This window comes from Zea mays, chromosome 1, assembly GCF_902167145.1.
Source record: "Zea mays cultivar B73 chromosome 1, Zm-B73-REFERENCE-NAM-5.0, whole genome shotgun sequence".
Taxonomy (NCBI): Eukaryota; Viridiplantae; Streptophyta; class Magnoliopsida; order Poales; family Poaceae; genus Zea; species Zea mays.
The window spans coordinates 72,694,757-72,720,706 of record NC_050096.1 but is presented as its reverse complement, the minus strand read 5'-3'; the positions used below and the strand labels follow the sequence as shown (position 1 = coordinate 72,720,706).

The window sequence follows — 25,950 nt, the reverse complement described above, 5'->3', positions numbered from 1 at the left end:
TGCCATATACTATGCAAGAATTCAGGCTACAAACCTGTATTTTGAAAATCATCCGGAAGAAGCAGACCCCTTGAATAAAAAGGAAGGGTCCTCAAATATATATTTGACTGAGGATCAATATCATGAGGTTAGTATTCAATTTGTTTTACCCATTTTATTGATTGTTGTGATTGATATAATATGTAACATTGTGTGTGCAGGTGATGGTTCCATGGATGGCGCCCGTGCCTGATGCGTACTATGCTTGGTGTCGATATTGGGCTTCCGAAGGCTTCCAGAAAGCGTCAGCGCATCACATGCAATGTCGAGGAACCAATCCTAACCACAAGTTTGGCGGTGACGATATGCTCCGAAAAGCTAAACGAATGGTAAGTTTGATATAGCTATGTCGATCACCAAATAGTACGATTGATTATGGATGTTTTTTGTTTATACAGGAAGCTACACGTGGCCAAAAGCCTAGTGACATTGAGGTCTACCAAGAGGGCCACAAAGGACCAGACCCTACCAACCCTGACTAGCTCTGCAGCCAGACAGCCACGGATCGGCTGGTGAGTTTTGGCCCAAAAGTACAAACGTTCAAAGTATAGAAATTCCTGCATTTGTAAGGTTGTGAATGATGTATAGGCAGCATATGGGGAGGAGATGGTTCATCGTCATGGCCCTGACTTCGACTGGCGACATGAATCGGTGGATCCCTCGGTGGTGTACGCAAGTGGTGGTGGAAAAGCGCATGGACGGTAAGCTCTAACTTATGAAATTACATGGTTGACACTAAATTGATTATGCAGTAATCACTATTTTTGAATCACTTATAGATACACACTCTTCGACGGATTCATTGACTCGTCGTCGGTGAGATCTCAGAGGACGAGTTCATCTTCCCGTAGCTCGTGCTCTCGTCGACCGAACGAGCATGAGTTGGAGATTATGAGGATGCGTGAGGAGATGAGACAACAACGAGAATTTATGGAGGCTTGCAATGCACATAATCAAGCGATGTATCAAGTGAGTATACATAATCCGAACTCTAAATTATTATATTTCAATACAACATCTTCAACAGTAACACATATGTTTAACAGTTAATGCAGCAACATGGCATGACACCAAATATTCCACCGCCACCACAATGGAGCCAGTTTGCATCCACACCAGCTCCGCCACCACAGTTCAACACCCCTCCGACACATATACCTGCACCCGGAGATAGGGTACGTTTGATAACTCTCGATGAATTTATACACTTGTATACTTTTTGATATTTGCATTTAACGTGTTGATATTTGTATTAAAATGTTGATATTTGCTAACTTGCATAGGTTACGCTCGAAGCGGGTGGTAGTGGGTCTGATCCCACAGCAGGGACTGGATTTGTTGACTCCCTCTTCGCGTTCCCTTCTCCTGGTGATGACAGCAGTCAAAGCTCTAACCACCCAAGTGGTGGTTATCTCTAAACACTTGAACTCGTGCACGCTATGTTTCTTAACTCGTGGACGCTATGTTTTTCGCGAACTAAACACTTGAACTTATCTCGTACTTTCTATTTAAAATGTTTGTGTAAACTATGTTGGTGATGTTAAGTTTGTAATGTGTGAATTGATTATTAATGCATGTGTTTGTAATGTGTCTGTTCTGTGTGATATATATGTTATGTGTGCAATTGTGGAGAAATAGTGACCTAATTTGGTGCTGGTTTTGCAGCAGTATAGGTTAATTATCGTCGGCCCAGTTAATTCCCGTCGGCTATGGTCGAACCGACGGGAATTAACAATTAATCCCCGTCGGCCTAGTAACTCCCGTGGGCCAGGTAGGGCCGACATGTATTAATTAGTAATTCTCGTCGGTTTGACCTGGCCGACGGGAATTAACGGCGCCGACGGGCATTAATTGTTAATCCCCGTCGGTTGGTCTGGCCGACGGGAGTTAACCCTAATTCCCGTCGGCTTATACGCGACCGACGTGGATTACTTATTCCCGTCAGCCGCCGATGGGAATTAGGCTATTCCCGACATCCGATGGCCATCGGCTTAGGGCCGACGGGAATTAGCCATATATTGACGGGAATTAGTAATTCCCGTCGGTTTAGAGGTTATTCCCGTCGGTTTGTAGCCGACGGGGATTAACTGGATTCCTTTAGTGGGAAAACCCTAAGGATACTTAGATGTTTAATTTTGTGAGATTAATAATATGTCATGTATGAATTTATCCCTGATATAATTTTGTGTCTCACTAAAATTAGTGGAACTAAATTATGTAATCCATAATAATTAGGGAATCACTAATCTTCTAGTGCATTAATTCACCCTAGCACCTAGGTTTATCCTTTATGTTTATAACATCCTGTCCAAGCTTGGGTTCACTTGATTGCATTTGTTTGGTGTATTGTTCCTTGTCTCTGTTCAAATGTATTGAATGCATGATCGCTTTATTTAGACAACGAGTAGCCTATGGTTCCAGAGCGTGTTGCCGAAGATCTTCCTGAGCAACAACCTGGTGAAGGCAAGTGTTCTCTGATCCATTATATCCTACATCTACCTACTTTATAATTCACTGTCCCACATTACATTATTGAAACCTAAGGATTGACTAGTCTGTATTTACCTTATCCTTGTTTACCTTTTGGGTTATCATGGTTAGCTTTATGCTATTGCTTTACCTTAATCAATGAACATGATGTGAATACTTATGATACGATGATGTTATCCCGATGATGATCCTATGATACTTTAGGGGACTCAGGTTATTTCCTGAGTACCTCTCCGTAAGGACCTGTTCGTGGAGTGATCACCAGGGATAACAGTGCAACCATGAGGGTAGAATGGGACGCCCTTAGCTGATTAATTAGAGGAACATGAGGTGTGGTTCACTTCGTCGTAGGGACATCAATGGGGTCCGGGCACAGTACTTGTTCAACGACCCTCGGCGACAACGACGAGGCACGGTGGCGACAAGGATGAGAAACCTTTGTCGTCGGCGAGGCGCGGTGGCGACGACGATGAGAAACCGAGAGAGAGAGAGAGAGGCACGCAAGTATGAGTTCGTGTAGAAAATTAAAATGTCGCCCGACGTCGTTACCTAAAAAAGTATTATCTCTGACAGCTATAATGACGATTGTCGGAGATAACGTTTACTTCTGACGACTGTCAGTATAGCCATCGGCGATAACTGTTACTTCCGAAGGGTGTTAGTATAGCCATCGAAGATAACTGTTACTTTCGACGGCCGACTGATGCCGTCAGACATTAGGAAACTGCCAACGATTTCTTACAAAGCCGTCGGACATTGCGTGGCTGTTGGATCTTTGTCGTTTTACTGTTGTGTTAGTCCGCGGAAGCAGATTTATTATGTATTTGGTTCAAAAGCCTCAATTTTTATTGTTAGAATATAGTATAAGTGAATTGTCCAACTCTTACTACCATCTTAAGCTTTTGTGTTGAATTGGTTGGTGCATGCAACTTAATACTTATTTAGCAGCGGTTTTCTTGTTCAATGTTTGTTACGACTAGGGGTTCATGATGGATTGATGTCATGGTTCTTGTTCCGTGCAGGCTGTGCTCTAGTATGTGTTGTGGCTACTACAATATGCCCTATTTTGTAATTTGTGTTCATGATGAATCTCTAGTTCTTATTCTGTGCCAAGCCCCCTTGCCATTTTTGTTAAATTTGATTGGATTGGATACAACTGCGTGTCCCTTCCACAATAAGGCGTAGCGTCACGAATCGATGGATGCATGTCTCTGTCTAGAGCTAGAAGGCGCCGTCGTCATCGCTGGTGATGTCTCCCCACCTGACGTTGTAGTTGGCGGCGAGGTAGTGCGCGCCGACGGGGCCCCTGCTGCCGTACGGGTAGAGCTCCGGCGCCACTTTCCTGTCCTCCAGCTCCCTGAGCGCGGGCGTGAAGATGGCCCAGGCGGCGTCGAGCTCGTCGCTCCGGATGAAGAGGCGGCGCTCGCCCTCCATGGCGTCCAGCAGAAGGCGCTCGTACGCGTCGGGGATCTCGCGGCGGTAGCGCTCGGAGTAGAGCAGGTTGAGGTTGCTGCGGTCGAGGCGCATGCCCAGCCCGGGCACCTTGTTGTTGACCTTGAGGTAGATGGCCTCGTCGGGCTGCACCCGGAGCACCAGCTCGTTGGTCGCCTTGTCCAGGTCCGCGCCGATGTTCCGCCGGTACAGGTTTCCCGGCACGCGCCGGAACTGCACCCGGATCTCCGCGCTGCATGCAATGCGATGGTTCATTTTCAGAGATGAACTTTCTTGCTTTCTTCGGTTTAGTTCAGTTCAGTTCAGCAATGGGTACCGTACCGTCGTGTGTGCAGCGCCTTGCCTGCCTTCATCAGGAACGGCACACCGTCCCAGCGCGCGTTGTCGATGAAGAGCGCGGCGGCGGCGAAGGTGGGCGTGACGCTGCCCTTGGGCACGGTGGGGTCGTCGGCGTAGCCCGGGTACGACTTGCCGCCCTTGGAGTGGCCCTTGTACTGGCCCACCACCACGTCCTCGAGCTTCAGCTGCCTCATGGACCTCAGCACCTTCACCTTCTCGTTGCGGATGTCCTCGGCGTCCAGGCTCACCGGGGTCTCCATGGCGAACAGGGCCAGGATCTGCAGCAGGTGGTTCTGCATGATGTCCCGGATGATGCCGTAGTTGTCGAAGTAGCTGCAGGCAGAGACAGCCAGCAAGCAAGGACGTTGTCATGCAAATGCAATGAAGAAGAAGAAGACACTGCTGACAGTAGTGCATGCAGACCCAACCCACCCGCCTCGACCCTCGGTGCCGAAATCTTCAGAGAATATGAGCTGCACGTTCCGGATGTAGTTCCTCGACCACAGCGGCTCGAAGACGAGGTTGGAGAAGCGGAGGACGGAGAGATTCTCAACCAGTTCCTTGCCCAGGTAATGGTCGATCCTGCAGGTCGATTGTTGCAATTGTATTGTTCATTTCGTAGGTTATTCAGTACGTCCAAGATAGAGTGATGCATGGTCGTCGGCGTCGCCACTTGCCTGAATATTTGCTCCTCGACCAAGTACTTCTTCAAGGACCGAGTGAGCTCGCCGGAGGACTCCGAGTCACGGCCGAATGGCTTCTCCACTATAAATCTTGTCCACCCGCTTGAAGACGACGCGGTGCGGCTAGCGGATCTAACCACATCCACGAATATGTTTGGCGGGATCGACAGGTAAAATAGCCTGTTCGGTAGCCTGCCTGCCTGCAACACGTAGATGCATGAATGATGAATCCCTGGGTAGGCCGGGCTTTGCTATGATAGTTCCAACCAATCAATCACGATCATCCATTTGATCAGATCTAGAGGGATATAATCTTCTATTGTAACCTCCTATATATGAAAGGTAGTATAAGAAAAAAAGTATCAACAATTTCAAAAATAAGAAAAAAAATCCAACAGCGAAGTGAGCCTTTGATCAAATGCGTTCATGGAGTGATGGAATTGATCTCCACCAGCAACGAAGTGAGCCTTTGATCTCGCGCCCTGATCAGGGGCGTCCAGTCTAAAATGACATTGATGGGCTCATGTTATGTAGCCTATAAATAGAGAGGTGTGGTTGACGGTTAAGGCATGAGGCTCGCAGTGTTGTTTGATGTATTTGGTTTGAGGTCAAAGTAGGATGAGGCGAGTGCGACACTATCCCCTCGATTTTTTGGGATCACGCCGCCACCAAAAATTACTCCGGTGTTTACCTCGCCCCTACGTGACTCTCATCTAAACACTACAAAAACTATGGTCGCCCTCTTTCATCCCTCATTATACGTCCAACCAAACACACTCTAAGTTCCCCACCTCAACCCTAGACCGATCCCGAGGGCAGGCTGTCAGCAACGAGAAGCCCACCGCTGGCAAGATCGCTTCCCCGGCCGTCATTGCCCTAGCGCAGATTTTCACCGACGAACATGATAGCGATTGGATCAAAGGTACGATCTGTTTTTGGTATTGATCTAGTGGTTAGGGTTATTGGGCAGACCCAAAAGTTCTATCAATGGTATAAGGAGATTGTATAATGAATTGCATCTTGGCAATAAAGAGCAACAACCACCCCATATGAAAGAAGTGCTAATAGCTGAGGCATAAATGGTCTTAAAGAATAATAAATCAGATATTTTTATGACTACAAAGTCTATATTTGTGAAATTCAATTTGAGGGCAATCCCACCTCATTTGAAGAAGCCATGGAAGCACTCCCTCGCTTAAACGGCAAAAGAACCACTAATTACCAACGACGTTTGTGGCTCAGAAATAATTTCTAATGGAGCCAAAACAGTAGTGTAATACCCAAATTTGTAAAAGCATAGGAAATGAGATTAATTTTCTCTATATGTGTTGCCTTTATTCATTAGTACATGTGAACACCCATTTGGAAGTGAATCATTAAATAAATGACACATAAATAACCTAATGTATCATGTTAGAGTTTAATTAAGTGTGCATTTAACAATAATAATAATTTTAGTGGAATTACATTAATATTCACATTTGAACTTAAAGACCCAAAGTATACTTAAAATGTGGTGGAAGTGAGGGAAAATACTATAAATTATGGAGGAAATAAATAAATAAAATATTTTAGACCAGTATTTAAGTTTGTATATTTGGGCTAAAGGTGAAACTCACAACAAATTCTGGAATTTGAATTATGAAAGCAAGTGGAAAATAGAAATAAGGAGGAAGGGAAATAGAAAAGAAGAAAGAACCCTGCTGGGCTGGCTTGACCACATTTCGGCCCAACCTGGACTCGTCTACCATGCGCGCCCAGCCCAGGTTTTACCAGGCCGCGTCATGGGTCTGACTAGCGGGCCCCATTCCGTCAGTCGCTCACACCCCTCAATAGTGCTCGTGCCCCTCACTGCATATGGGGCCCACAAGTCGGAATCTTCTCCTAACCTCAACAGCACGCCGAAAAAATCGTCGAAGATCTCTACCTCCTCCCTGTGTTCCGTTGATCGAACACATCCGCACACCAGGGCATAAAACCATGGCTCCCAGATCGCTTAAGACCCCGAGAACCTCGTTGGGTGGGTACCACAGCTAAGCCGCCCTATCCGCCATACCTCGCTTCCCCATTGTGTGTGGCTGCCACCGAGAAAACCAAGCGAACTCACCGCCATCACCTTGGTGCTTCAACTGTGCCGTCGTCGGTGAGAGAGAGACCACTGGGTAGAAGGTAATCCAGTGCGTGGCCGTGGGGGCGATTCTACCAGGCGCCATCGATTCGGTTGAGGAAATGGCGGGGGAAAACTCTGTTGATTCGTGGGAGATTGGCACCATCGCGTTTCGATCTACGCTCGTGTTTCGTGCTTGCGTGAGGTACTGTGCCGTGCGGGGCTCCCAGCGTGTTGTCGGGGGGAAGAAAACACCCCCGGTGCTGCTGGCCGCGCTCACCAGTGCGGGCGGATCGCCCTCGCCATGGAACATCCTCTTCGCGGTCATCTGTACATGGGGATCAGGCCGTGGAGCTTCGTCAGGCCATGCTTGGGCGAATCGTGCTGCCTTCGAAAGTGTATGGCGGCGTTGAGTCCCAGAATTACTCACCGGCGATAGGGCTCCGCCGCGGATCCTCCATGCCGTGTGGACAGGCTTCATCGCGGCGTCATTCCTGGTAAGCTCTCTGCCAAAGCTATTGTCGTGTCGTAGGGATTGCATAGCACCAAGTATAGCAGTGAGTAGGGGCGGGATCACCCGTATTGAGCTACTCCGGTGGGAGTGCTGCCGTGCTCGTATCGCGCCGCCGGCTAGCTATACCCGAGGAAGAAGAATAGTGCCAGCCATTGATCTAGAAATAGAGGGCCTGGATTAGAGACTAGGTGACTGCTTTGGCTCGGTCAAGCTGGACCATTGATTTTCTGATAAACGGTCATGTGTGCATACCTGTGCGCAATAGAATGTGAGCCATTGATCTATGATCCGAGGATCTACAGATCATACCGTTTGGTGACCCTGGTGATCTAATCTGTGCCATCCGCGTGTGATCAAACGGCCCAGATATCGCGATACCTCTTCGGCCTGCGCATTTTGCGTAGGAGACCATGAGAAATAAATGAATTAACCTGCCATCCTCTGCGGGGTTAGCTCTGAGTCTCTGGAATTTTTGTAGATTAGCCCCTGTCTTCTCTGCAAATTGTGGCGCAGTCCAGGAATTAAATAAAACCAGAAAAATAGATTTAGAAATTGATTTTGAGTATAAAAATAATTGTGAAACTTGGGTAATTCATAGAAAATTCATATTAAGCCCAAATTAATCCGTTCCAATTCCTATAATTTCGTAATATTATTGTCTATCATCTAGTACTACTGTTTTGACATAAAAGTCACATCAAAATTTATATCCCATTTAATCTTATACAAAACACATAGAATCTTCATAAAATCATGACTCCTCCGTTTTAACTCCGATTTGATCCGTTCAAAAATTCCGTTAGTCTCGTAGCAACGCGTGGATTATTATTATTCAGTTTGTTATTATGTTTGATGTGATGTTAATTTTATCTATACCATGTTTGTTTGTATTGCTACGTCTAGTGCGAGGTTTCAAGTCACATGAAGTTCACCCTGGTAACTGGATCTCAAGTGCCAGGCAAGTTGTGCCCTTGACCACTTTTTACCCAATAATGTTCTTTAATATCACTTATCCATGCATAGGTTAATTTTGATGGGACCCAATAGGTTACCCTAGATTGTTTATCTCATTACCTTGTTCACCCCTGAATCACTTGGGTAGTTTGCTATTGCTTTACATGGTTTTGGGATAATCATTTATTACCTCTATGTTCCAGTTATTTTTGTTATTCTATTTATGTTCATGTTGAGATCATTAATGTTAATTGGAACATAGAGCTTAACTTGAGAACCACGTGCCACCACAAGGGTTTAATGGGACGCCCTTGGCTGACTAATTAGGAAATCTAGTGGAAGACTACCTTACCCGAAAGGGGCAAGGGCAGTAGGGGAGAGGTCAGTGCGGGGAGGTCCCTGGTTGATTTTGCTGCGATGGCGGTCAGCCAGGAACCCTGTACTGGATCTTCCTATAAACTGTAGCGGGTTTTCGGAAGCTAGTGGAACTTTGTAAAGGCCTCGTAGTGTTGCCCTGCCGCGCTTCCTAGGTAGAGGTGTATGGGATTCATGACCCCTTGGCAGATGGGTAACATGACTTGTGGGTAAAGGGTACAACCTCTGCAGAGTGTAAAACTGGTATACTAGCCGAGCTCACGGTCATGAGCAGCTCAGGACTCTCTGATGTTTAAATTATGGAACTTAAATTCAATTTTGTCATTTGCATATGCATGGGTTTATTATTAATTTGTTCAATTACTTTATTTAAGGTTTGGTATTTACTTACACTTAGTAACTGCTAATAAAATTTTGACCAACTACTTAAAAGCAATGCTCAGCTTTAACCCCTATCATTGATCAGCCTTACACTTCACATGAGCTCCCACCTTTGGTGAGTTCATGTCACATTATTCCCCACAACTTGTTGAGCGATGATCATGTGTGAGCTCACCCTTGCTGTCTCACACCCCCCCCCCCACAGGAGATGATCAGGTGGTTCAGGAGGAGCCGCCTAACACTGAGGAGTTCGATCTGATCTAGGTGGCGTTTCCCAGTCGACATTGGCGCCGGCGATCCTTAGTTCGTTTTATCTTTATTATGTTATTTTGTAATAAGTCTTCCGCTATGTAATAAATTCTCTGATGTTTTATGACATTTATCTCTATACACTCTGTTATTATATATGTTGTCTTCTTGGCGCATGTATGAGATGCACCTAGCTTTGTTCCTTAAAGCCGGGTGTTACAGAAGTGGTATCAGAGGAAATGTTGACTGTAGGACGAAACCTAGATAGAAATGGACAAATCTTTCCTACTTACCTTACTCTGATTCATTCCATACTTATCTCATCTTGATCTTGTCTCACCTTTTGCTACTCTACTCTAATTAATCTTATCTTTTCCACTCTAAGACAAGATGGATTTCACACCTTGGAATCCTACCATTATGATCTTTTTAAGAGATAGGGAACCCAAGACAAAATTTAAAACTATTTTCTTTAAAAATGTTGTTTGATTGTTCTGATGTTAAATGTCTGATTTGCTTCTTTGATTGATTGATATATTATATATGGACATCTTAGCATGTACCAACATAAGGTAATGAATTAGCTTTAGTGGATAACACACTAATCTACTTAGCTAATAAATCCCCCGTAGCAACATTTCTCGTAATTACTCGCCTTGTCTACAATTCTTCCTTTCTTACCCTGTATTTCTAACCCAGATGGGCTACCCCTATAGTGTTAGAAGAGAGCACTATAGACGTGATTCTTGGTATGTCATGGTTAAGAAAGGCAAAGGCAGGTTATACACTGTGCTAATGGGACCATAGAACTCACCAGTCCAAAGGAGAAAGATTTGAAGTTGAGGTTGCAGTAACTACCACCATCAGAGTAGCGACATTCTTAGTAGATGGGAAGTTTGTTGGTGTCAACATCCGTGTGGTTAGAGATTTTTCGGATGTCTTCCCAGAAGAGTTACCAGGGATGCCACCATATAGGGAAATTGAGTTTATCATTGATCCCTTACCTGGGCTGCCCCTACTCCCAAACGGCCATACAAGATGTCCGTAGAAGAACTAAAAGGAACTTAAGAAGCAATTAACAGAATTACAAGAGGATGGGTACATTCGTCCGAGTTCTTCACCTTGTGGAGCACCAGTTCTATTTGTACAGAAGAAAGATGGTTCGCAAGGGATGTGCGTGGATTATAGGACCCTTAACGATGTCACTGTGAAGGACAAGTGTCCATTACCCCGCATTAAGGATTTATTTAATCAGATGAGAGGTGCAAGGGTATACTCGAAGATTGATCTCCGATCAGGTTATCACCAAATGAAGATTAGGCCATCGGATATTCCCAAGACGGATTTCTCGACCCGATATGGTTTATATGAGTTCACGGTTATGTCATTTGGCTTAACTAATGCACCAGCTTATTTTATGGATTTGAAGAATAAGGTGTTCGTGAATTGGACAGATTCGTCGTGGTTTTCATCGGCGATATTTTTATTTACTCCAAGAATGATAGCGATCATGAAGAACATCTAAGATTGGTGTTACAGAAGCAACGAGACAATCAACTCTACGCCAAGTATGGCAAATGCGAGTTTTGGATTGGCGAGGTGCCCTTTTTCTTGGACATATCATTTCTAATGGAAGGATATCAGTGGATCCTGCTAAAGTCAAGGAGTTAGTGGTGTGGAGCATACCCACTACAGTTATGGAGATTCGGAGTTTCCTAGGAGTTGCAGGATACTATCAGAGATTTATTGAAGGATTTTCTAAGATTGCTAAGCCTATGACTTCGCTTTTGGAGAAAGGAAAAGAATTTAAGTGGGACGAGAAGTGTCAAAACAGCTTTGATCTATTGAAGAAGAAGTTGATGTCGCCACCAGTATTGGTTATGCCAGATCTACAGAAAGGATTTGATATCTATTGTGATGCATGTGGCCAAGGCTTAGGATGTGTGCTCATACAAGAAGGACATGTGATTGCTTATGCTTCTCGTCAGTTACGCAAGCATGAATTGAACTACCCTACTCATGACTTGGAATTGGCAGCCGTTGTGCATGCACTTAAGATTTGGAGACATTATATCATGGGGACCAAGTGCCAAGTGTATACGGATCATAAGAGTTTGAAGTATATATTCACTCAGAAGGATCTCAATCTTAGGCAACGCCGTTGGTTGGAGCTTATTAAGGATTATGATTTGGAGATTCACTATCACCCGGGCAAGGCAAATTTGGTTGCAGATGCCTTGAGTCGCAAAGAGCATGTTCATTCAGCTATTGTTGCCCGGCTACCCGATGAGATTGTTGAGGACTTCAGGAGACTTAACCTGGGGATAGTTGCTCATACTGAAGGAGTCACTATTGATGTGGAACCCACTTTGGAGCAAGTGATCCGCAAAGGACAAATTGGTGATGCTAAAATAAAAGAGATTAAGGATCTGATTACTGAAGGTCGAGCTCCGGAGTTCACGGAAGATGAGCAGGGCACTGTATGGTTCAAGGACAGGATGTGTGTCCCTGATATTAAAAGCCTTCGGGAGACTATTTTAAAGGAGGCCCATGACTCGGATTATTCTATTCATCCTGGTAGTACTAAGATGTATCAGGATTTGAAACGGAAGTATTGGTGGTATGGATTGAAAAGAGATGTAGCTGCACATGTAGCTATGTGCGATGTATGTCAAAGAGTTAAGGCTGAACACCAGAGGCCAGCTGGACTGTTGCATCCACTGAAGATACCCGAGTGGAAATGGGAAGAGATTGGTATGGATTTCATTACTGGATTGCCTCGCACCCAGAAAGGATATGATGCTATATGGGTGATTGTGGATAGATTGACTAAAGTGGCTCACTTTATTCCTGTGAAGACTACTTATAGAGGTTCTCAGCTAGCAGAATTGTATATGGCTCGGATTGTGTGTTTACATGGAGTACCAAAGAAGATCGTGTCTGATCGAGGTTCGCAGTTTACCTCAAGATTTTGGAGAAGCTTTCATGAGAACATGAGTACGAAGTTGAATTTTAGTACGGCTTATCACCCTCAGACTGATGGACAGACTGAAAGGACAAATCAAGTTTTAGAAGATATGTTGAGAGCATGTGCCCTTCAGCATGGAGGAAGTTGGGATAAGAGTCTGCCTTATGCTGAGTTCTCGTATAATAATAGCTACCAGGCCAGTCTGAAGATGTCACCGTTCGAGGCTCTATATGGCAGGAAATGCAGGATTCCTCTATATTGGACCAGACTAGAGGAAGACAGTTCTTTGGACCCAAACTTATTCAATAGGCAGAAGAACAAGTCTGTATAATCAAGGAAAATTTGAAGGTAGCTCAGACCAGGCAAAAGAGCTACGCTGATAATAGAAGAAAACCACTGAAATATGAAGAGGGAGATTATGTGTACCTCAAGGTGTCACCACTTCGTGGAATGAGGAGATTTAAAGTTAAGGGCAAATTGTCCCCTCGCTATATTGGACCATTCTGAGTTTTTAAGCGAGTTGGGGAGATGGCATACCAACTCGAGTTACCTGATAGTCTATCGGATGTGCATAATGTATTTCATGTGTCTCAACTTAAGAAGTGTCTCCGTGTCCCTAAGTAACAATTACCAATGGAGGAACTCAATGTTCAGGATGATTTGACTTACACGGAGTATCCTGTCAAGATTCTTGATACATTGACTCGAGTTACAAGAAATAAGGTGATAAAGATGTGCAAAGAGCAATGGAGCCATCATGGAGAAGATGAAGTAACATGGGAAAGAGAAGAAGGGCTTCATATAAATTTTTCCCATCTTTCCCTCGTTCCTCCTAAATCTCGAGGACGAGATTATTTTTAAGGGGGGTAGGATTTGTAATACCCAAATTTGTAAAAGCATAGGAAATGAGATTAATTTTCTCTATATGTGTTGCCTTTATTCATTAGTACATGTGAACACCCATTTGGAAGTGAATCATTAAATAAATGACACATAAATAACCTAATGTATCATGTTAGAGTTTAATTAAGTGTGCATTTAACAATAATAATAATTTTAGTGGAATTACATTAATATTCACATTTGAACTTAAAGACCCAAAGTATACTTAAAATGTGGTGGAAGTGAGGGAAAATACTATAAATTATGGAGGAAATAAATAAATAAAATATTTTAGACCAGTATTTAAGTTTGTATATTTGGGCTAAAGGTGAAACTCACAACAAATTCTGGAATTTGAATTATGAAAGCAAGTGGAAAATAGAAATAAGGAGGAAGGGAAATAGAAAAGAAGAAAGAACCCTGCTGGGCTGGCTTGACCACATTTCGGCCCAACCTGGACTCGTCTACCATGCGCGCCCAGCCCAGGTTTTACCAGGCCGCGTCATGGGTCTGACTAGCGGGCCCCATTCCGTCAGTCGCTCACACCCCTCAATAGTGCCCGTGCCCCTCACTGCATATGGGGCCCACAAGTCGGAATCTTCTCCTAACCTCAACAGCACGCCGAAAAAATCGTCGAAGATCTCTACCTCCTCCCTGTGTTCCGTTGATCGAACACATCCGCACACCAGGGCATAAAACCATGGCTCCCAGATCGCTTAAGACCCCGAGAACCTCGTTGGGTGGGTACCACAGCTAAGCCGCCCTATCCGCCATACCTCGCTTCCCCATTGTGTGTGGCTGCCACCGAGAAAACCAAGCGAACTCACCGCCATCACCTTGGTGCTTCAACTGTGCCGTCGTCGGTGAGAGAGAGACCACGGGGTAGAAGGTAATCCAGTGCGTGGCCGTGGGGGCGATTCTACCAGGCGCCATCGATTCGGTTGAGGAAATGGCGGGGGAAAACTCTGTTGATTCGTGGGAGATTGGCACCATCGCGTTTCGATCTACGCTCGTGTTTCGTGCTTGCGTGAGGTACTGTGCCGTGCGGGGCTCCCAGCGTGTTGTCGGGGGGAAGAAAACACCCCCGGTGCTGCTGGCCGCGCTCACCAGTGCGGGCGGATCGCCCTCGCCATGGAACATCCTCTTCGCGGTCATCTGTACATGGGGATCAGGCCGTGGAGCTTCGTCAGGCCATGCTTGGGCGAATCGTGCTGCCTTCGAAAGTGTATGGCGGCGCTGAGTCCCAGAATTACTCACCGGCGATAGGGCTCCGCCGCGGATCCTCCATGCCGTGTGGACAGGCTTCATCGCGGCGTCATTCCTGGTAAGCTCTCTGCCAAAGCTATTGTCGTGTCGTAGGGATTGCATAGCACCAAGTATAGCAGTGAGTAGGGGCGGGATCACCCGTATTGAGCTACTCCGGTGGGAGTGCTGCCGTGCTCGTATCGCGCCGCCGGCTAGCTATACCCGAGGAAGAAGAATAGTGCCAGCCATTGATCTAGAAATAGAGGGCCTGGATTAGAGACTAGGTGACTGCTTTGGCTCGGTCAAGCTGGACCATTGATTTTCTGATAAACGGTCATGTGTGCATACCTGTGCGCAATAGAATGTGAGCCATTGATCTATGATCCGAGGATCTACAGATCATACCGTTTGGTGACCCTGGTGATCTAATCTGTGCCATCCGCGTGTGATCAAACGGCCCAGATATCGCGATACCTCTTCGGCCTGCGCATTTTGCGTAGGAGACCCTGAGAAATAAATGAATTAACCCGCCGTCCTCTGCGGGGTTAGCTCTGAGTCTCTGGAATTTTTGTAGATTAGCCCCTGTCTTCTCTGCAAATTGTGGCGCAGTCCAGGAATTAAATAAAACCAGAAAAATAGATTTAGAAATTGATTTTGAGTATAAAAATAATTGTGAAACTTGGGTAATTCATAGAAAATTCATATTAAGCCCAAATTAATCCGTTCCAATTCCTATAATTTCGTAATATTATTGTCTATCATCTAGTACTACTGTTTTGACATAAAAGTCACATCAAAATTTATATCCCATTTAATCTTGTACAAAACACATAGAATCTTCATAAAATCATGACTCCTCCGTTTTAACTCCGATTTGATCCGTTCAAAAATTCCGTTAGTCTCGTAGCAACGCGTGGATTATTATTATTCAGTTTGTTATTATGTTTGATGTGATGTTAATTTTATCTATACCATGTTTGTTTGTATTGCTACGTCTAGTGCGAGGTTTCAAGTCACATGAAGTTCACCCTGGTAACTGGATCTCAAGTGCCAGGCAAGTTGTGCCCTTGACCACTTTTTACCCAATAATGTTCTTTAATATCACTTATCCATGCATAGGTTAATTTTGATGGGACCCAATAGGTTACCCTAGATTGTTTATCTCATTACCTTGTTCACCCCTGAATCACTTGGGTAGTTTGCTATTGCTTTACATGGTTTTGGGATAATCATTTATTACCTCTATGTTCCAGTTATTTTTGTTATTCTATTTATGTTCATGTTGAGATCATTAATGTTAATTGGAACATAGAGCTTAACTTGAGAACCACGTGCCACCACAAGGGTTTAATGGGACGCCCTTGGCTGACTAATTAGGAAATCTAGTGGAAGACTACCTTACCCGAAAGGGGCAAGGGCAGTAGGGGAGAGGTCAGTGCGGGGAGGTCCCTGGTTGATTTTGCTGCGATGGCGGTCAGCCAGGAACCCTGTACTGGATCTTCCTATAAACTGTAGCGGGTTTTCGGAAGCTAGTGGAACTTTGTAAAGGCCTCGTAGTGTTGCCCTGCCGCGCTTCCTAGGTAGAGGTGTATGGGATTCATGACCCCTTGGCAGATGGGTAACATGACTTGTGGGTAAAAGGTACAACCTCTGCAGAGTGTAAAACTGGTATACTAGCCGAGCTCACGGTCATGAGCAGCTCAGGACTCTCTGATGTTTAAATTATGGAACTTAAATTCAATTTTGTCATTTGCATATGCATGGGTTTATTATTAATTTGTTCAATTACTTTATTTAAGGTTTGGTATTTACTTACACTTAGTAACTGCTAATAAAATTTTGACCAACTACTTAAAAGCAATGCTCAGCTTTAACCCCTATCATTGATCAGCCTTACACTTCACATGAGCTCCCACCTTTGGTGAGTTCATGTCACATTATTCCCCACAACTTGTTGAGCGATGATCATGTGTGAGCTCACCCTTGCTGTCTCACACCCCCCCCCCCCCACAGGAGATGATCAGGTGGTTCAGGAGGAGCCGCCTAACACTGAGGAGTTCGATCTGATCTAGGTGGCGTTTCCCAGTCGACATTGGCGCCGGCGATCCTTAGTTCGTTTTATCTTTATTATGTTATTTTGTAATAAGTCTTCCGCTATGTAATAAATTCTCTGATGTTTTATGACATTTATCTCTATACACTCTGTTATTATATATGTTGTCTTCTTGGCGCATGTATGAGATGCACCTGGCTTTGTTCCTTAAAGCCGGGTGTTACAAGTAGGCTGTAAAGGGTCTACAAGATGAAATGTGGCTCTAAAGGGAATATGTAAAGATGAAAAGCGTAGTTTGATCAAAAGTTTTTGTGCAAAGAGAATGAATAGATTACAATGGGTGCTAGTGGCACACCATGATCTGAGTTACATCAGATGAAAGTAACGACGACATTCCCTAATGGCATCTGTATGAAACGATTACATGGCATAAGCTAAAAGTTTTGCATAAAAGTAAAAATATAGAAGGGATGCCACCTGAAGAAATCATTTATGGACTAGAGCAAGTCTCTAGATAGTAGCATTTAAAGTTAAAGTATGTTTGGGTCAAAGAGAATGAGATGATAATTGCATTTGTGCAAAGTTATAGAATGGGAAATTCATTCCCTAATTTTGCATGTATGAGTGACATCTTACCTGTAAGTAGTGATGTCAATCTACTTTTAAAAAGTTCTTGTCCTCAATATTAAAAAAATTATTCTCGGTAAAGTGTCTCTTGTTCTAAGAATTGAGATTCATCGAGATACAAGAGAAAAGTGGTATTAGGATTATCGCATAGGCTTGCTAAGAAAGGTTCTAAAGAAATAAAATATGCATGAGAGAAAACTTACACATGTTCCTATAATCAAGAGGAATTCCACCACCGGCAAGATCGCTTCCCCAACCATCGTTGCCATAGCGTAGATTTTCATTGACGAACGTGATAGCGATCAGATCAAAGGTGCAATCTATTTTTGGTATTGATCTAGTGGTTAGGGTTCTTGGGGAGATTCAAAAGTTCTATCATTGAGGATACATGTCATGATCCCTCAATCCTAAAACCGAGTATACATAGTTGATTTTTAGAGTGTTATTAGACATTGATGAGGGATAACTTGTCATTGAGTGGTTTGGCGTCTTCGAATTAGGTATGGGCGACATAGTCTTTGAACAATGGAAGGGTATGGGCCCCGGACCCTTCGGACTGCGTATGACTGGCGGGGTAGGAAGAAGCCATGACTCTTCTGCACAGGATGACACGACCCGAGTGGGGCCCAAGCCCAACCAGCCTTACGACCAAAAGAGGGTGATCATTCACATTCAGAGCGTTAGACGCGCTACCCCGGAGGGAGGGCCCGAGCCCACTGCCCCGAGGACCAGCCCTAGACTTCTCATCTGGAGAAGCAGTAGGGGAAGACAAAAGGGATATGACCTCTCCTCGGACGCTTGATTCAACCATCTTGTAAACGAAGCCATCCCCAGCGAGTAACGAAGGGAGAGAGGGTTAGGAAGCTTCCAGAAACCACCTACCCTTCCCGCATTAGGTGACTTTTGAATCGTCCCTAGTGAGGGCACTCCGAGGAAGGACGCTTGCCACAATCCATGATTAGCCAAGAAGTCCCCCAAAGGACTCGGGCGGGGTAGCTTTCCAACAAGATGTCGTTCCTAGAGAGCGAAATGGTGTCGAACAAAGTCGATTAAGGATAGAGCAGGTAGATCCTCTACTTATAGCAGTTGACTAGCCCCCGAAGGCCCAATGACGGGTCCCGCAAATCCTACCTACCCTCTAGACTCATACGCCGAGAGGGATGGAGCAATCTCCGCCTGACCTAGGGGAAGCCACCAAGGGAAGAAACTCCCCTCGAGGGTTCTAGGGCTACTGTTGGAGGAAAGATCCCTAGGCCCCTGAGGCCCACAAGTCGACAAGAGGACAAGGGAAAAAAGTCTGCCCTGGAAGGGCCCGCCCCCAGATAGTCCCGATGGACCAAGCCCGGGATCGGATGAGGTGTAGTCAGAAGGGGGGTCGGGCGAGCCAAGAGGAAGCCACTCAAGTGGATTTCGCGTCTGACCCAGGACTGACCCGCCATAAGTGACCGACCGTATTAACTGTGCCTGGCACCTGACCACAATGGGAGAGTTGTTCCTCCTTCCACTCATGACCTACGGGCTCCTAGGGCTGCGGCCCACTCATAACCTATTAAGCTTAGGACTAAGTGTGTTGGTCGTCTACAGGACCCACAACATGACGAGACACGCCGAGACACAGGCTACGGAGGCCAGGAGTCAGTGTGGCACAGAGACAGTAATGATGGCGCTAGAGCTCTTCGCCGCCCACACAACTAGTCTTAAAGAGCGAGTCCAGAGAAGCTCAGACGACAGGCACATGCTGACAAGCACGACTTTACCGAGGTAGAATGTCTCGTTTCACCACAGTGCAATAGCTCCTTCCTTGGGAAGCTACCGGTAACCGACCCCTGCCTTGGCTTGTAAAAGGGGGAGGGTCGACTGAGAACGAAAAGGACTCACGACGAGACGACGACTCACGCAGACCACTACGACCACACCACATCACAAAGAGGATTGCGGAGGTTAAAGCCAAGGAGCACACCACGATGACACCCAAGGCTTTGCTAGGTTGAGAGCATCAGATTCGTAGTTCTTAGGCCTCAGCACTCATGAGACTTGGGAGCCCTATCCCTCTCTCGCTCGCTTGTAACCTCAACTACGAGCATTGAGCAACAAGGTGCCGATAGCGCGAGGCACCGAAGACTAGATGTAGGGACGTTCTGCCCGAACCAGTATAAATCTTGTGACCACTGAGCACAACATCTGGATCCGGAACGCGCACAAATAAATTTACTTGTCGGAGCTGGTTCGAAACACCGACATGATTCTTACAGAAGCGTACTGAGAAGCGACAGTTAGAAGCCGGTTGTGCTAGAATCCGGCCAAACGCCGAAACACATATACTGAAGATTGGAGAGAAGATGGACTTGGGAGTGAAAAGGAGAAAGAGGATGTTTTTTTAGAAGTAGGCATGGCCAGTTGGCCTGACGTCCAGATGTCACTGTAGCTTGGACACGTCAGCTGGCGCTGGCGCTGGCGTAGAGGTTTTTGACTTTGACAACATATCTGGTGCACATAGAACATTGGTGCACATGGTGCACATATTAAATCATCACCACTCATTTTAGATCTAACGTCTCTAGTTGTTTGGTATATTTTACTAAGGACACCCTTCAACGTGGTGGTATGTAGTGGTGGAAGGTGTTATTTGTAAATTGAATAATCAACTAGAGACGTTAGATCTAAAATGAGTGGTGATGATTTAATATGTGCACCATGTGCACCAGTCTTCTATGTGCACCAGATATGTCCCCTTTGACTTTTGGTGGACAGCGCTAGTAGATTACAGATTTAGACAGTCGCTTTTCTTAATTCGAGGATCTAGATGAAAATACCTTAATAAAACTTTAGTATCCAGCGTGCAATTTACTCAAAAATTCAAAAAAATATATGTTTAGTTTGGCCTAAAAATCTTGTGGCATGACGCCAAATATGATGCAAACAAATGGGGTAATGAGGATCTAAATTTTATGAATTCTAAAAAAATCAACGTTTGTGATTTGTTTAAGCTACTAACGTCTATGCGGTAACGAGAGTACCGTATCAAGTTTCCTTCTTCATAAGCATCGTCATTTCACATAGGCACAGAAAGTAGTATGTTGTAACAACCTTAATTAGAGGGCAACTCAAGTGATGTTTATGTTAGGATTACCTCTTTTTCTTTGAGCTTTCTGTCTAACTCCGCAAACCCCTCCTCCGAGTTGTACTGCCCAGACTGGTAGAAGCACCTCTTCAGGAACTGTTCCATCTTGTCGCCGCAGTTCTCACTTTCAGTAACTCAAATCAGATAGTGTCCGCATTATTGTAAGAAGCGGAACTGGAAGCATGTGAGCAGCATACCTTTTGTCGATTCGGCACGTCAGGGTCATGCTAATCATGTTCCTGAGCTCTTGGTCGTTCATCTCGCTACGGGCATAGCCGAACACTGTAAAATGCTGCATCGGCCATGGTTAGCTCAGCTGTCCGAAACTCCGAAGCAGAGAGCGAGGCAGGCTCACGACGAACCTCCGGGAGCCAGCCCTCGTAGAACAAGGCGAAGAGAGCCGGGAAGATCTTCTTCTTGGCGAGGTCGCCGGAGGCGCCGACGACCGTGATGCTGACGGTGCTCCCTCCCCGCTGCCCCTGCCCCGGTGCCCCATCTCCCGTCGGCGTCCCATCCAGCACCTCTGCATGCGGCCAGGAAGCACTACGTGATTCTGCATACAGTCGGTCATCACGCTCGCATATTCCAACGGATACCGTTGCTGCTGCCGAACGAGGCGCCGCCGGTCTGCGGGAGCCCGTTGGAGGACCTGGCCCTGAGAAGGCACGGTCTTGTAGTTCTAGGGACGAGGGTCCGGAGAGGCGAGCAGTAATGGTGGAGCGGCTGCTTCGTTGTCGCTGCTGCCTCTCGTGGTCGTGGGAAGAAGCAGGCGGCCGGGTGGAAGGTCAAGGCCGCCATCCGATCAGTGTGGAACGGCCGGAGAGGTGGTAGATTGATTGGGATATGGGTTGTCAGGAATGGTCGAATGGACATCGATGTTCTTGGCGATTGCTTTGTGAACAGTTAGTTGGTCGGGATCGGGAGGTCGTGGTCCAACGATAATAAGTGGTCACGGATAATGCGTCCACCAAGATATTTCCTTTTTCTTTCCCCTCTTGCTTCCTCCATGGTTTAGGAGTATCTGTGTTCGTCTTCGCGTCTCTTGCTTCTGGGGTATCTCCGATCTCCCACAGGCCACAGCAATGTCGGTCACAAAGTGCTTGTTATTATGGTTCTAACTCTGAGATCCATGCCGGAATTAGAGTTTGTATATGATAAAATAGAGCGGTTTGATCTTTAAAACGAAGAGAGTGATCTAATTTTCATCGAACGTGCTAGAAAAAATATATATAAATCATACGTTTTCACAATAATTATAAAAAAACTCATCCTTCAATTAGTAGACTCTTATCAACATACATATCATTCATTTGTTTATTTTATAGAAAATATCAACATATGCTATTATAAAAAATATGATCTAATTCTCTAATTTTGCATGTAAATTACCTACTTCTGCTATTGTAAAAGATAATTATATCTAGCCCTCCATCCAAATTGTCCACACTTACAATTATAAAAGATAATTTAAAGTACCTCCAAATCCGCACCTTTTATGAAATATAATTTTAAATAACTCTCTAAATTTGAATCTAAAACTCTACATATCCACCTCCCCTATTATAAATCTAATGCAAATACCCCATATTTTTTATAATGTAAAGTAACATCTCTTAATTTGTATGTGAATTATTCACCTAAACCCATTACAAAAATAAATAAAAAAAATAATGATACAAGAAATTATGGGGAAAAACAATGTATATATTTCTAGCTTTTAAAGTTTTACCGTTATTAAGTTAAAAATAAACTTAATGGTACCTCTAAAGAGCAAGTACACATGTATAAATTAAAATAAAAGAGAGAGGGACTAAAACATATTATAACAATATTGATCATTTAGCTTTAAAAACTCTATGTTTTAGAAACTAATTGTTGACGCTTTTTTGGAGCGCCAAATACTCAAGAAGAACCGGCGGCGGTGCCCTCTGCACAGGGGCGGACGGTCCGCGCGCGGGGCCGGACGGTCCGCGGCCTGGTGCGAGGCGCGGTGGTGCTCTCTGCGCAAGGGCGGACTGTCCGCGGCCTGGGGCCGGACGGTCCGCGGCCTGGTGCGCAGCTGGGGCTTCTCTGCCTGACGGCCGGACGGTCCGCACCCTAGGGCCGGACGGTCCGCGCGTACGCAGGGACGGCGGAAGATCGCCGACGGCGCCTGGATCTCGCTCCCGGGAGGGACCCCGTCGGGGAGTAGAGATCCTAGGTGGTGTCTAGGCTCGGGTAGACCGACCTAGACTCCTCTAATCGACGTAGAGTCGAGGAGAGGCGGAGAATTTGGGGATTGAGAGGCTAAACCTAAACTAGACTAGAACTACTCCTAGGATAAAATGCGAATAAAAGTTGTATTGATTCGATTGTTGATGATTACAAATCGGCCGTAGACCTCTCTATTTATAGAGGAGGGGGGCTGGACCCTTTACACAACTGATTCCGAGCTAATCCCGCGAATATAGCTAACAACCGTAGCACAAAACTCGGAACCCTAATCTGTTCTGCGCACGCGCGGACCGTCCGGCCCACAGGCGCGGACCGTCCGGACCGCGGACCGTCCGGCCTCAGGGCCGGACAGTCCGCCGGCTCAAAACCGGTTCGAACATATGCCCCCCTGCCTTTTGGTAGAGCTGGGCGAACCAAAAGCAACTAACTCGATGTGATCACATCGGTTTTCTTAGGCATCTTGCCACATACTAGGATGATACTGTTTGAGGAAACGCCCATTCAAAGCCTTAGGTAAATCCTTGCCTTGTAATGTTTGTAGTAAATAAGCGTTACCAAACATCACCTGTTTCACTTTATAAGGACCCTCCCAGCTTGGCGACCATTTCCCGAACTTTCGGTCTTTATTCCTTAGAGGCAGAATGGTCTTCCATACCAAGTCTCCTACTTGGAATGATTTTGCTTTGACCTTCTTGTTGTAGGCCCTAGCTACCATGATCTTGTCCTTTTCTATTGCTCCCAAAGCTATCATCCTCTTGTCGGTCACCTCATCAATATTATCCATCATTGAATTATAATAATCAGTAGTACTTAGATCATTTTGTCTGGCAAACCTGACAGCATTCAAACTTATTTCCACAGGTAACACTGCTTCCTGCCCATAGACAAGCTCAAAAGGAGATACTTTAGTAGCACTATGCTTAGATATTCTATGAGCCCATAAAGCTTCAGACAAAATCTTATGCCAATGTCTAGGATTATCAGATACCTTTTTCTTTATCAAATTAATCAACGTCCTATTACTAGACTCGGCCTGTCCATTGGCCTGAGCATAATATGGAGACGAATTAAGCAGCTTAATTCTGTATAATTCAGCAAATTCACGTACCTCCTTTGACATAAAAGAAGTACCTTGATCTGTAGTCAAGGTCTGGGGAATGTCGAATCTATGAATAATATGCTCAGTTATGAACTCAATTACCTCCTTGTGCGTCATGTTCTTTAGAGCAACGGCTTCAGTCCATTTGGTGAAATAGTCAGTGGCAACTAACACAAACCGATGCCCCTTTGATGATGAAGGATGAATTTCTCCAATAAAGTCTAATCCCCATCCTCTGAATGGCCAAGGCTTGATGATAGGATGTAATTCGGCTGCAGGGACCAACTGTAGGTCGCCGAATTTTTGACACACTTGGCACCCCTTGTAGTACTTGAAACAATCAGCTGTCATACTAGGCCAATAAAAACCAGACCTTCGCAACAACCACTTCATCTTTGGAGCTGATTGATGGGTACCACAAATCCCTTCATGTACTTCGGCCATGGCTAATATAGCATCATCTGGGCCCAAGCACTTAAGCAGGACATCATTAACCGTTCGGCGGTAAAGTTCATCACTCATCAAAACATACTTGAAAGCTGTTCGCCGAATGTTCTTATCTGTCCTGATATTGGGATTTTGCAAATAATTAAGTATAGGTGTCCTCCAATCACTTGTATCGGCTTCATTGTCAGCCGAATCGATTAAGAGAACCTTTCTGGTAACCTCGGACGGTCCGGCGTCAACACGCGGACGGTCCGCGACCTGGGAATTTGGCTCTGCATTGGTTATCAGATTTTCAGTTTTGTGAAATTTCCCTCTCTTTATCCGATAACCCGATGCATCTTGTGCCAAGTTGTTAGCCCTATGATTCTCAACTCTAGAGATATGCTGAATACTGAATTCATCAAAAGAATGGATTATGCTCCAACATTTCTCAAGATAGCTATTTAGAGTACCATCAAGACATTGATATTCTTCTAACACTTGTTGGACAACTAGCTGAGAATCACCAAACACCTTCACATGTTTTACTCCCATACCATTTAACAGTTCTAAACCGAATAGGAGGGCCTCATATTCAGCTTGATTATTAGTGCAATACGTTTCCAATCGGCTAGAGAAGTCAAAGGAGACATTACTTGGTGAAACAAGCACAATGCCAATTCCTTGCCCTTCATTGCAAACCGATCCATCAAAATATAAAGTCCAAGGAGTAATAGTGAGGTATGATATGTCTAGTTCATGAATATCATTAACCCGATGTTCTACAATAAAATCCGCTACGACTTGGCCTTTCATAGATTTCAATGGTTCATAAGCCAAGTCATACTCTATGAGTGCATAAGCCCACTTACCAATTCTACCACTCATAATTGGGTTATGCAACATGTACTTGATTACATCGGCTTGACCAGAAACAGTGCAATGACTAGACAGTAAATAACATCTACATTTGGTGCATGCATAAAACAAGCATAAGCATAACTTTTCAATAAAAGTGTACCTTGTTTCAGCATCCACCAACCTTCGGCTTAGATATGTCACCACATGCTCCTTCCCCTCAGTTTCTTGTGTCAGAACAGCCCCAATAACCTTGTCTTCAGCTGCAATGTATAATCTGAATGGTGCTCCTACTTGTGGTGCTCTTAACACGGGAGCCGAAGACAAGTATTTTTTAATGAGATCAAATGCTTCCTGCTGCTCTGCCCCCCAAGTGAATTCAGCATCATTCTTAAGCCGAAGGATAGGGGTGAAGGCATCAATCTTCCCGGCTAAGTTAGAAATAAACCTTCGTAAATAATTCACCTTGCCGAGAAACCTCTGCACTTCGACCTTACACGTCGGAGGCCCCACATTCCGAATAGACTTGATTCGGTCAGGGTCTATTTCTATACCATGTTCATGGATGACAAATCCTAAAAACTTACCAGCCGACACTCCAAAAGCACATTTACGTGGGTTCATTTTTAAACCATACCGACGCATTTTATCAAAGGCTTTGCGCAAATCAGCTATATGAGAACTAAACTCAGCCGATTTGACTACAATATCATCAATGTAAACTTCCACGGTGTTTCCTAACAATTCATGGAAGATCAAATTCATAGCCCTCTGATAAGTAGCACCAGCATTTTTCAGACCAAACGTCATGACAACCCACTCGAATAAACCAATGAAGCCTGGACATATAAAGGCCGTTTTAGACGCATCTTCT

At 45.0% G+C, this 25,950-nt stretch overlaps 1 protein-coding gene across 1 annotated transcript; it reads right to left on the bottom strand.

Moving 5' to 3' along the window:
• Positions 1-3,630: 3,630 nt before the first annotated feature.
• LOC100383765 (glucose-6-phosphate 1-dehydrogenase) lies at positions 3,631-21,381 on the bottom strand. The gene is made up of 8 exons (NM_001176400.1): positions 21,076-21,381; positions 20,842-21,002; positions 20,677-20,771; positions 20,489-20,603; positions 4,998-5,203; positions 4,753-4,902; positions 4,303-4,653; positions 3,631-4,213 (listed from the first exon to the last, which is right to left on the bottom strand). The coding sequence occupies exons 1-8, from the start codon at positions 21,350-21,352 to the stop codon at positions 3,751-3,753; spliced, it is 1,818 nt and encodes a 605-aa protein (NP_001169871.1). The 5' UTR covers positions 21,353-21,381; the 3' UTR covers positions 3,631-3,750.
• Positions 21,382-25,950: the final 4,569 nt, after the last annotated feature.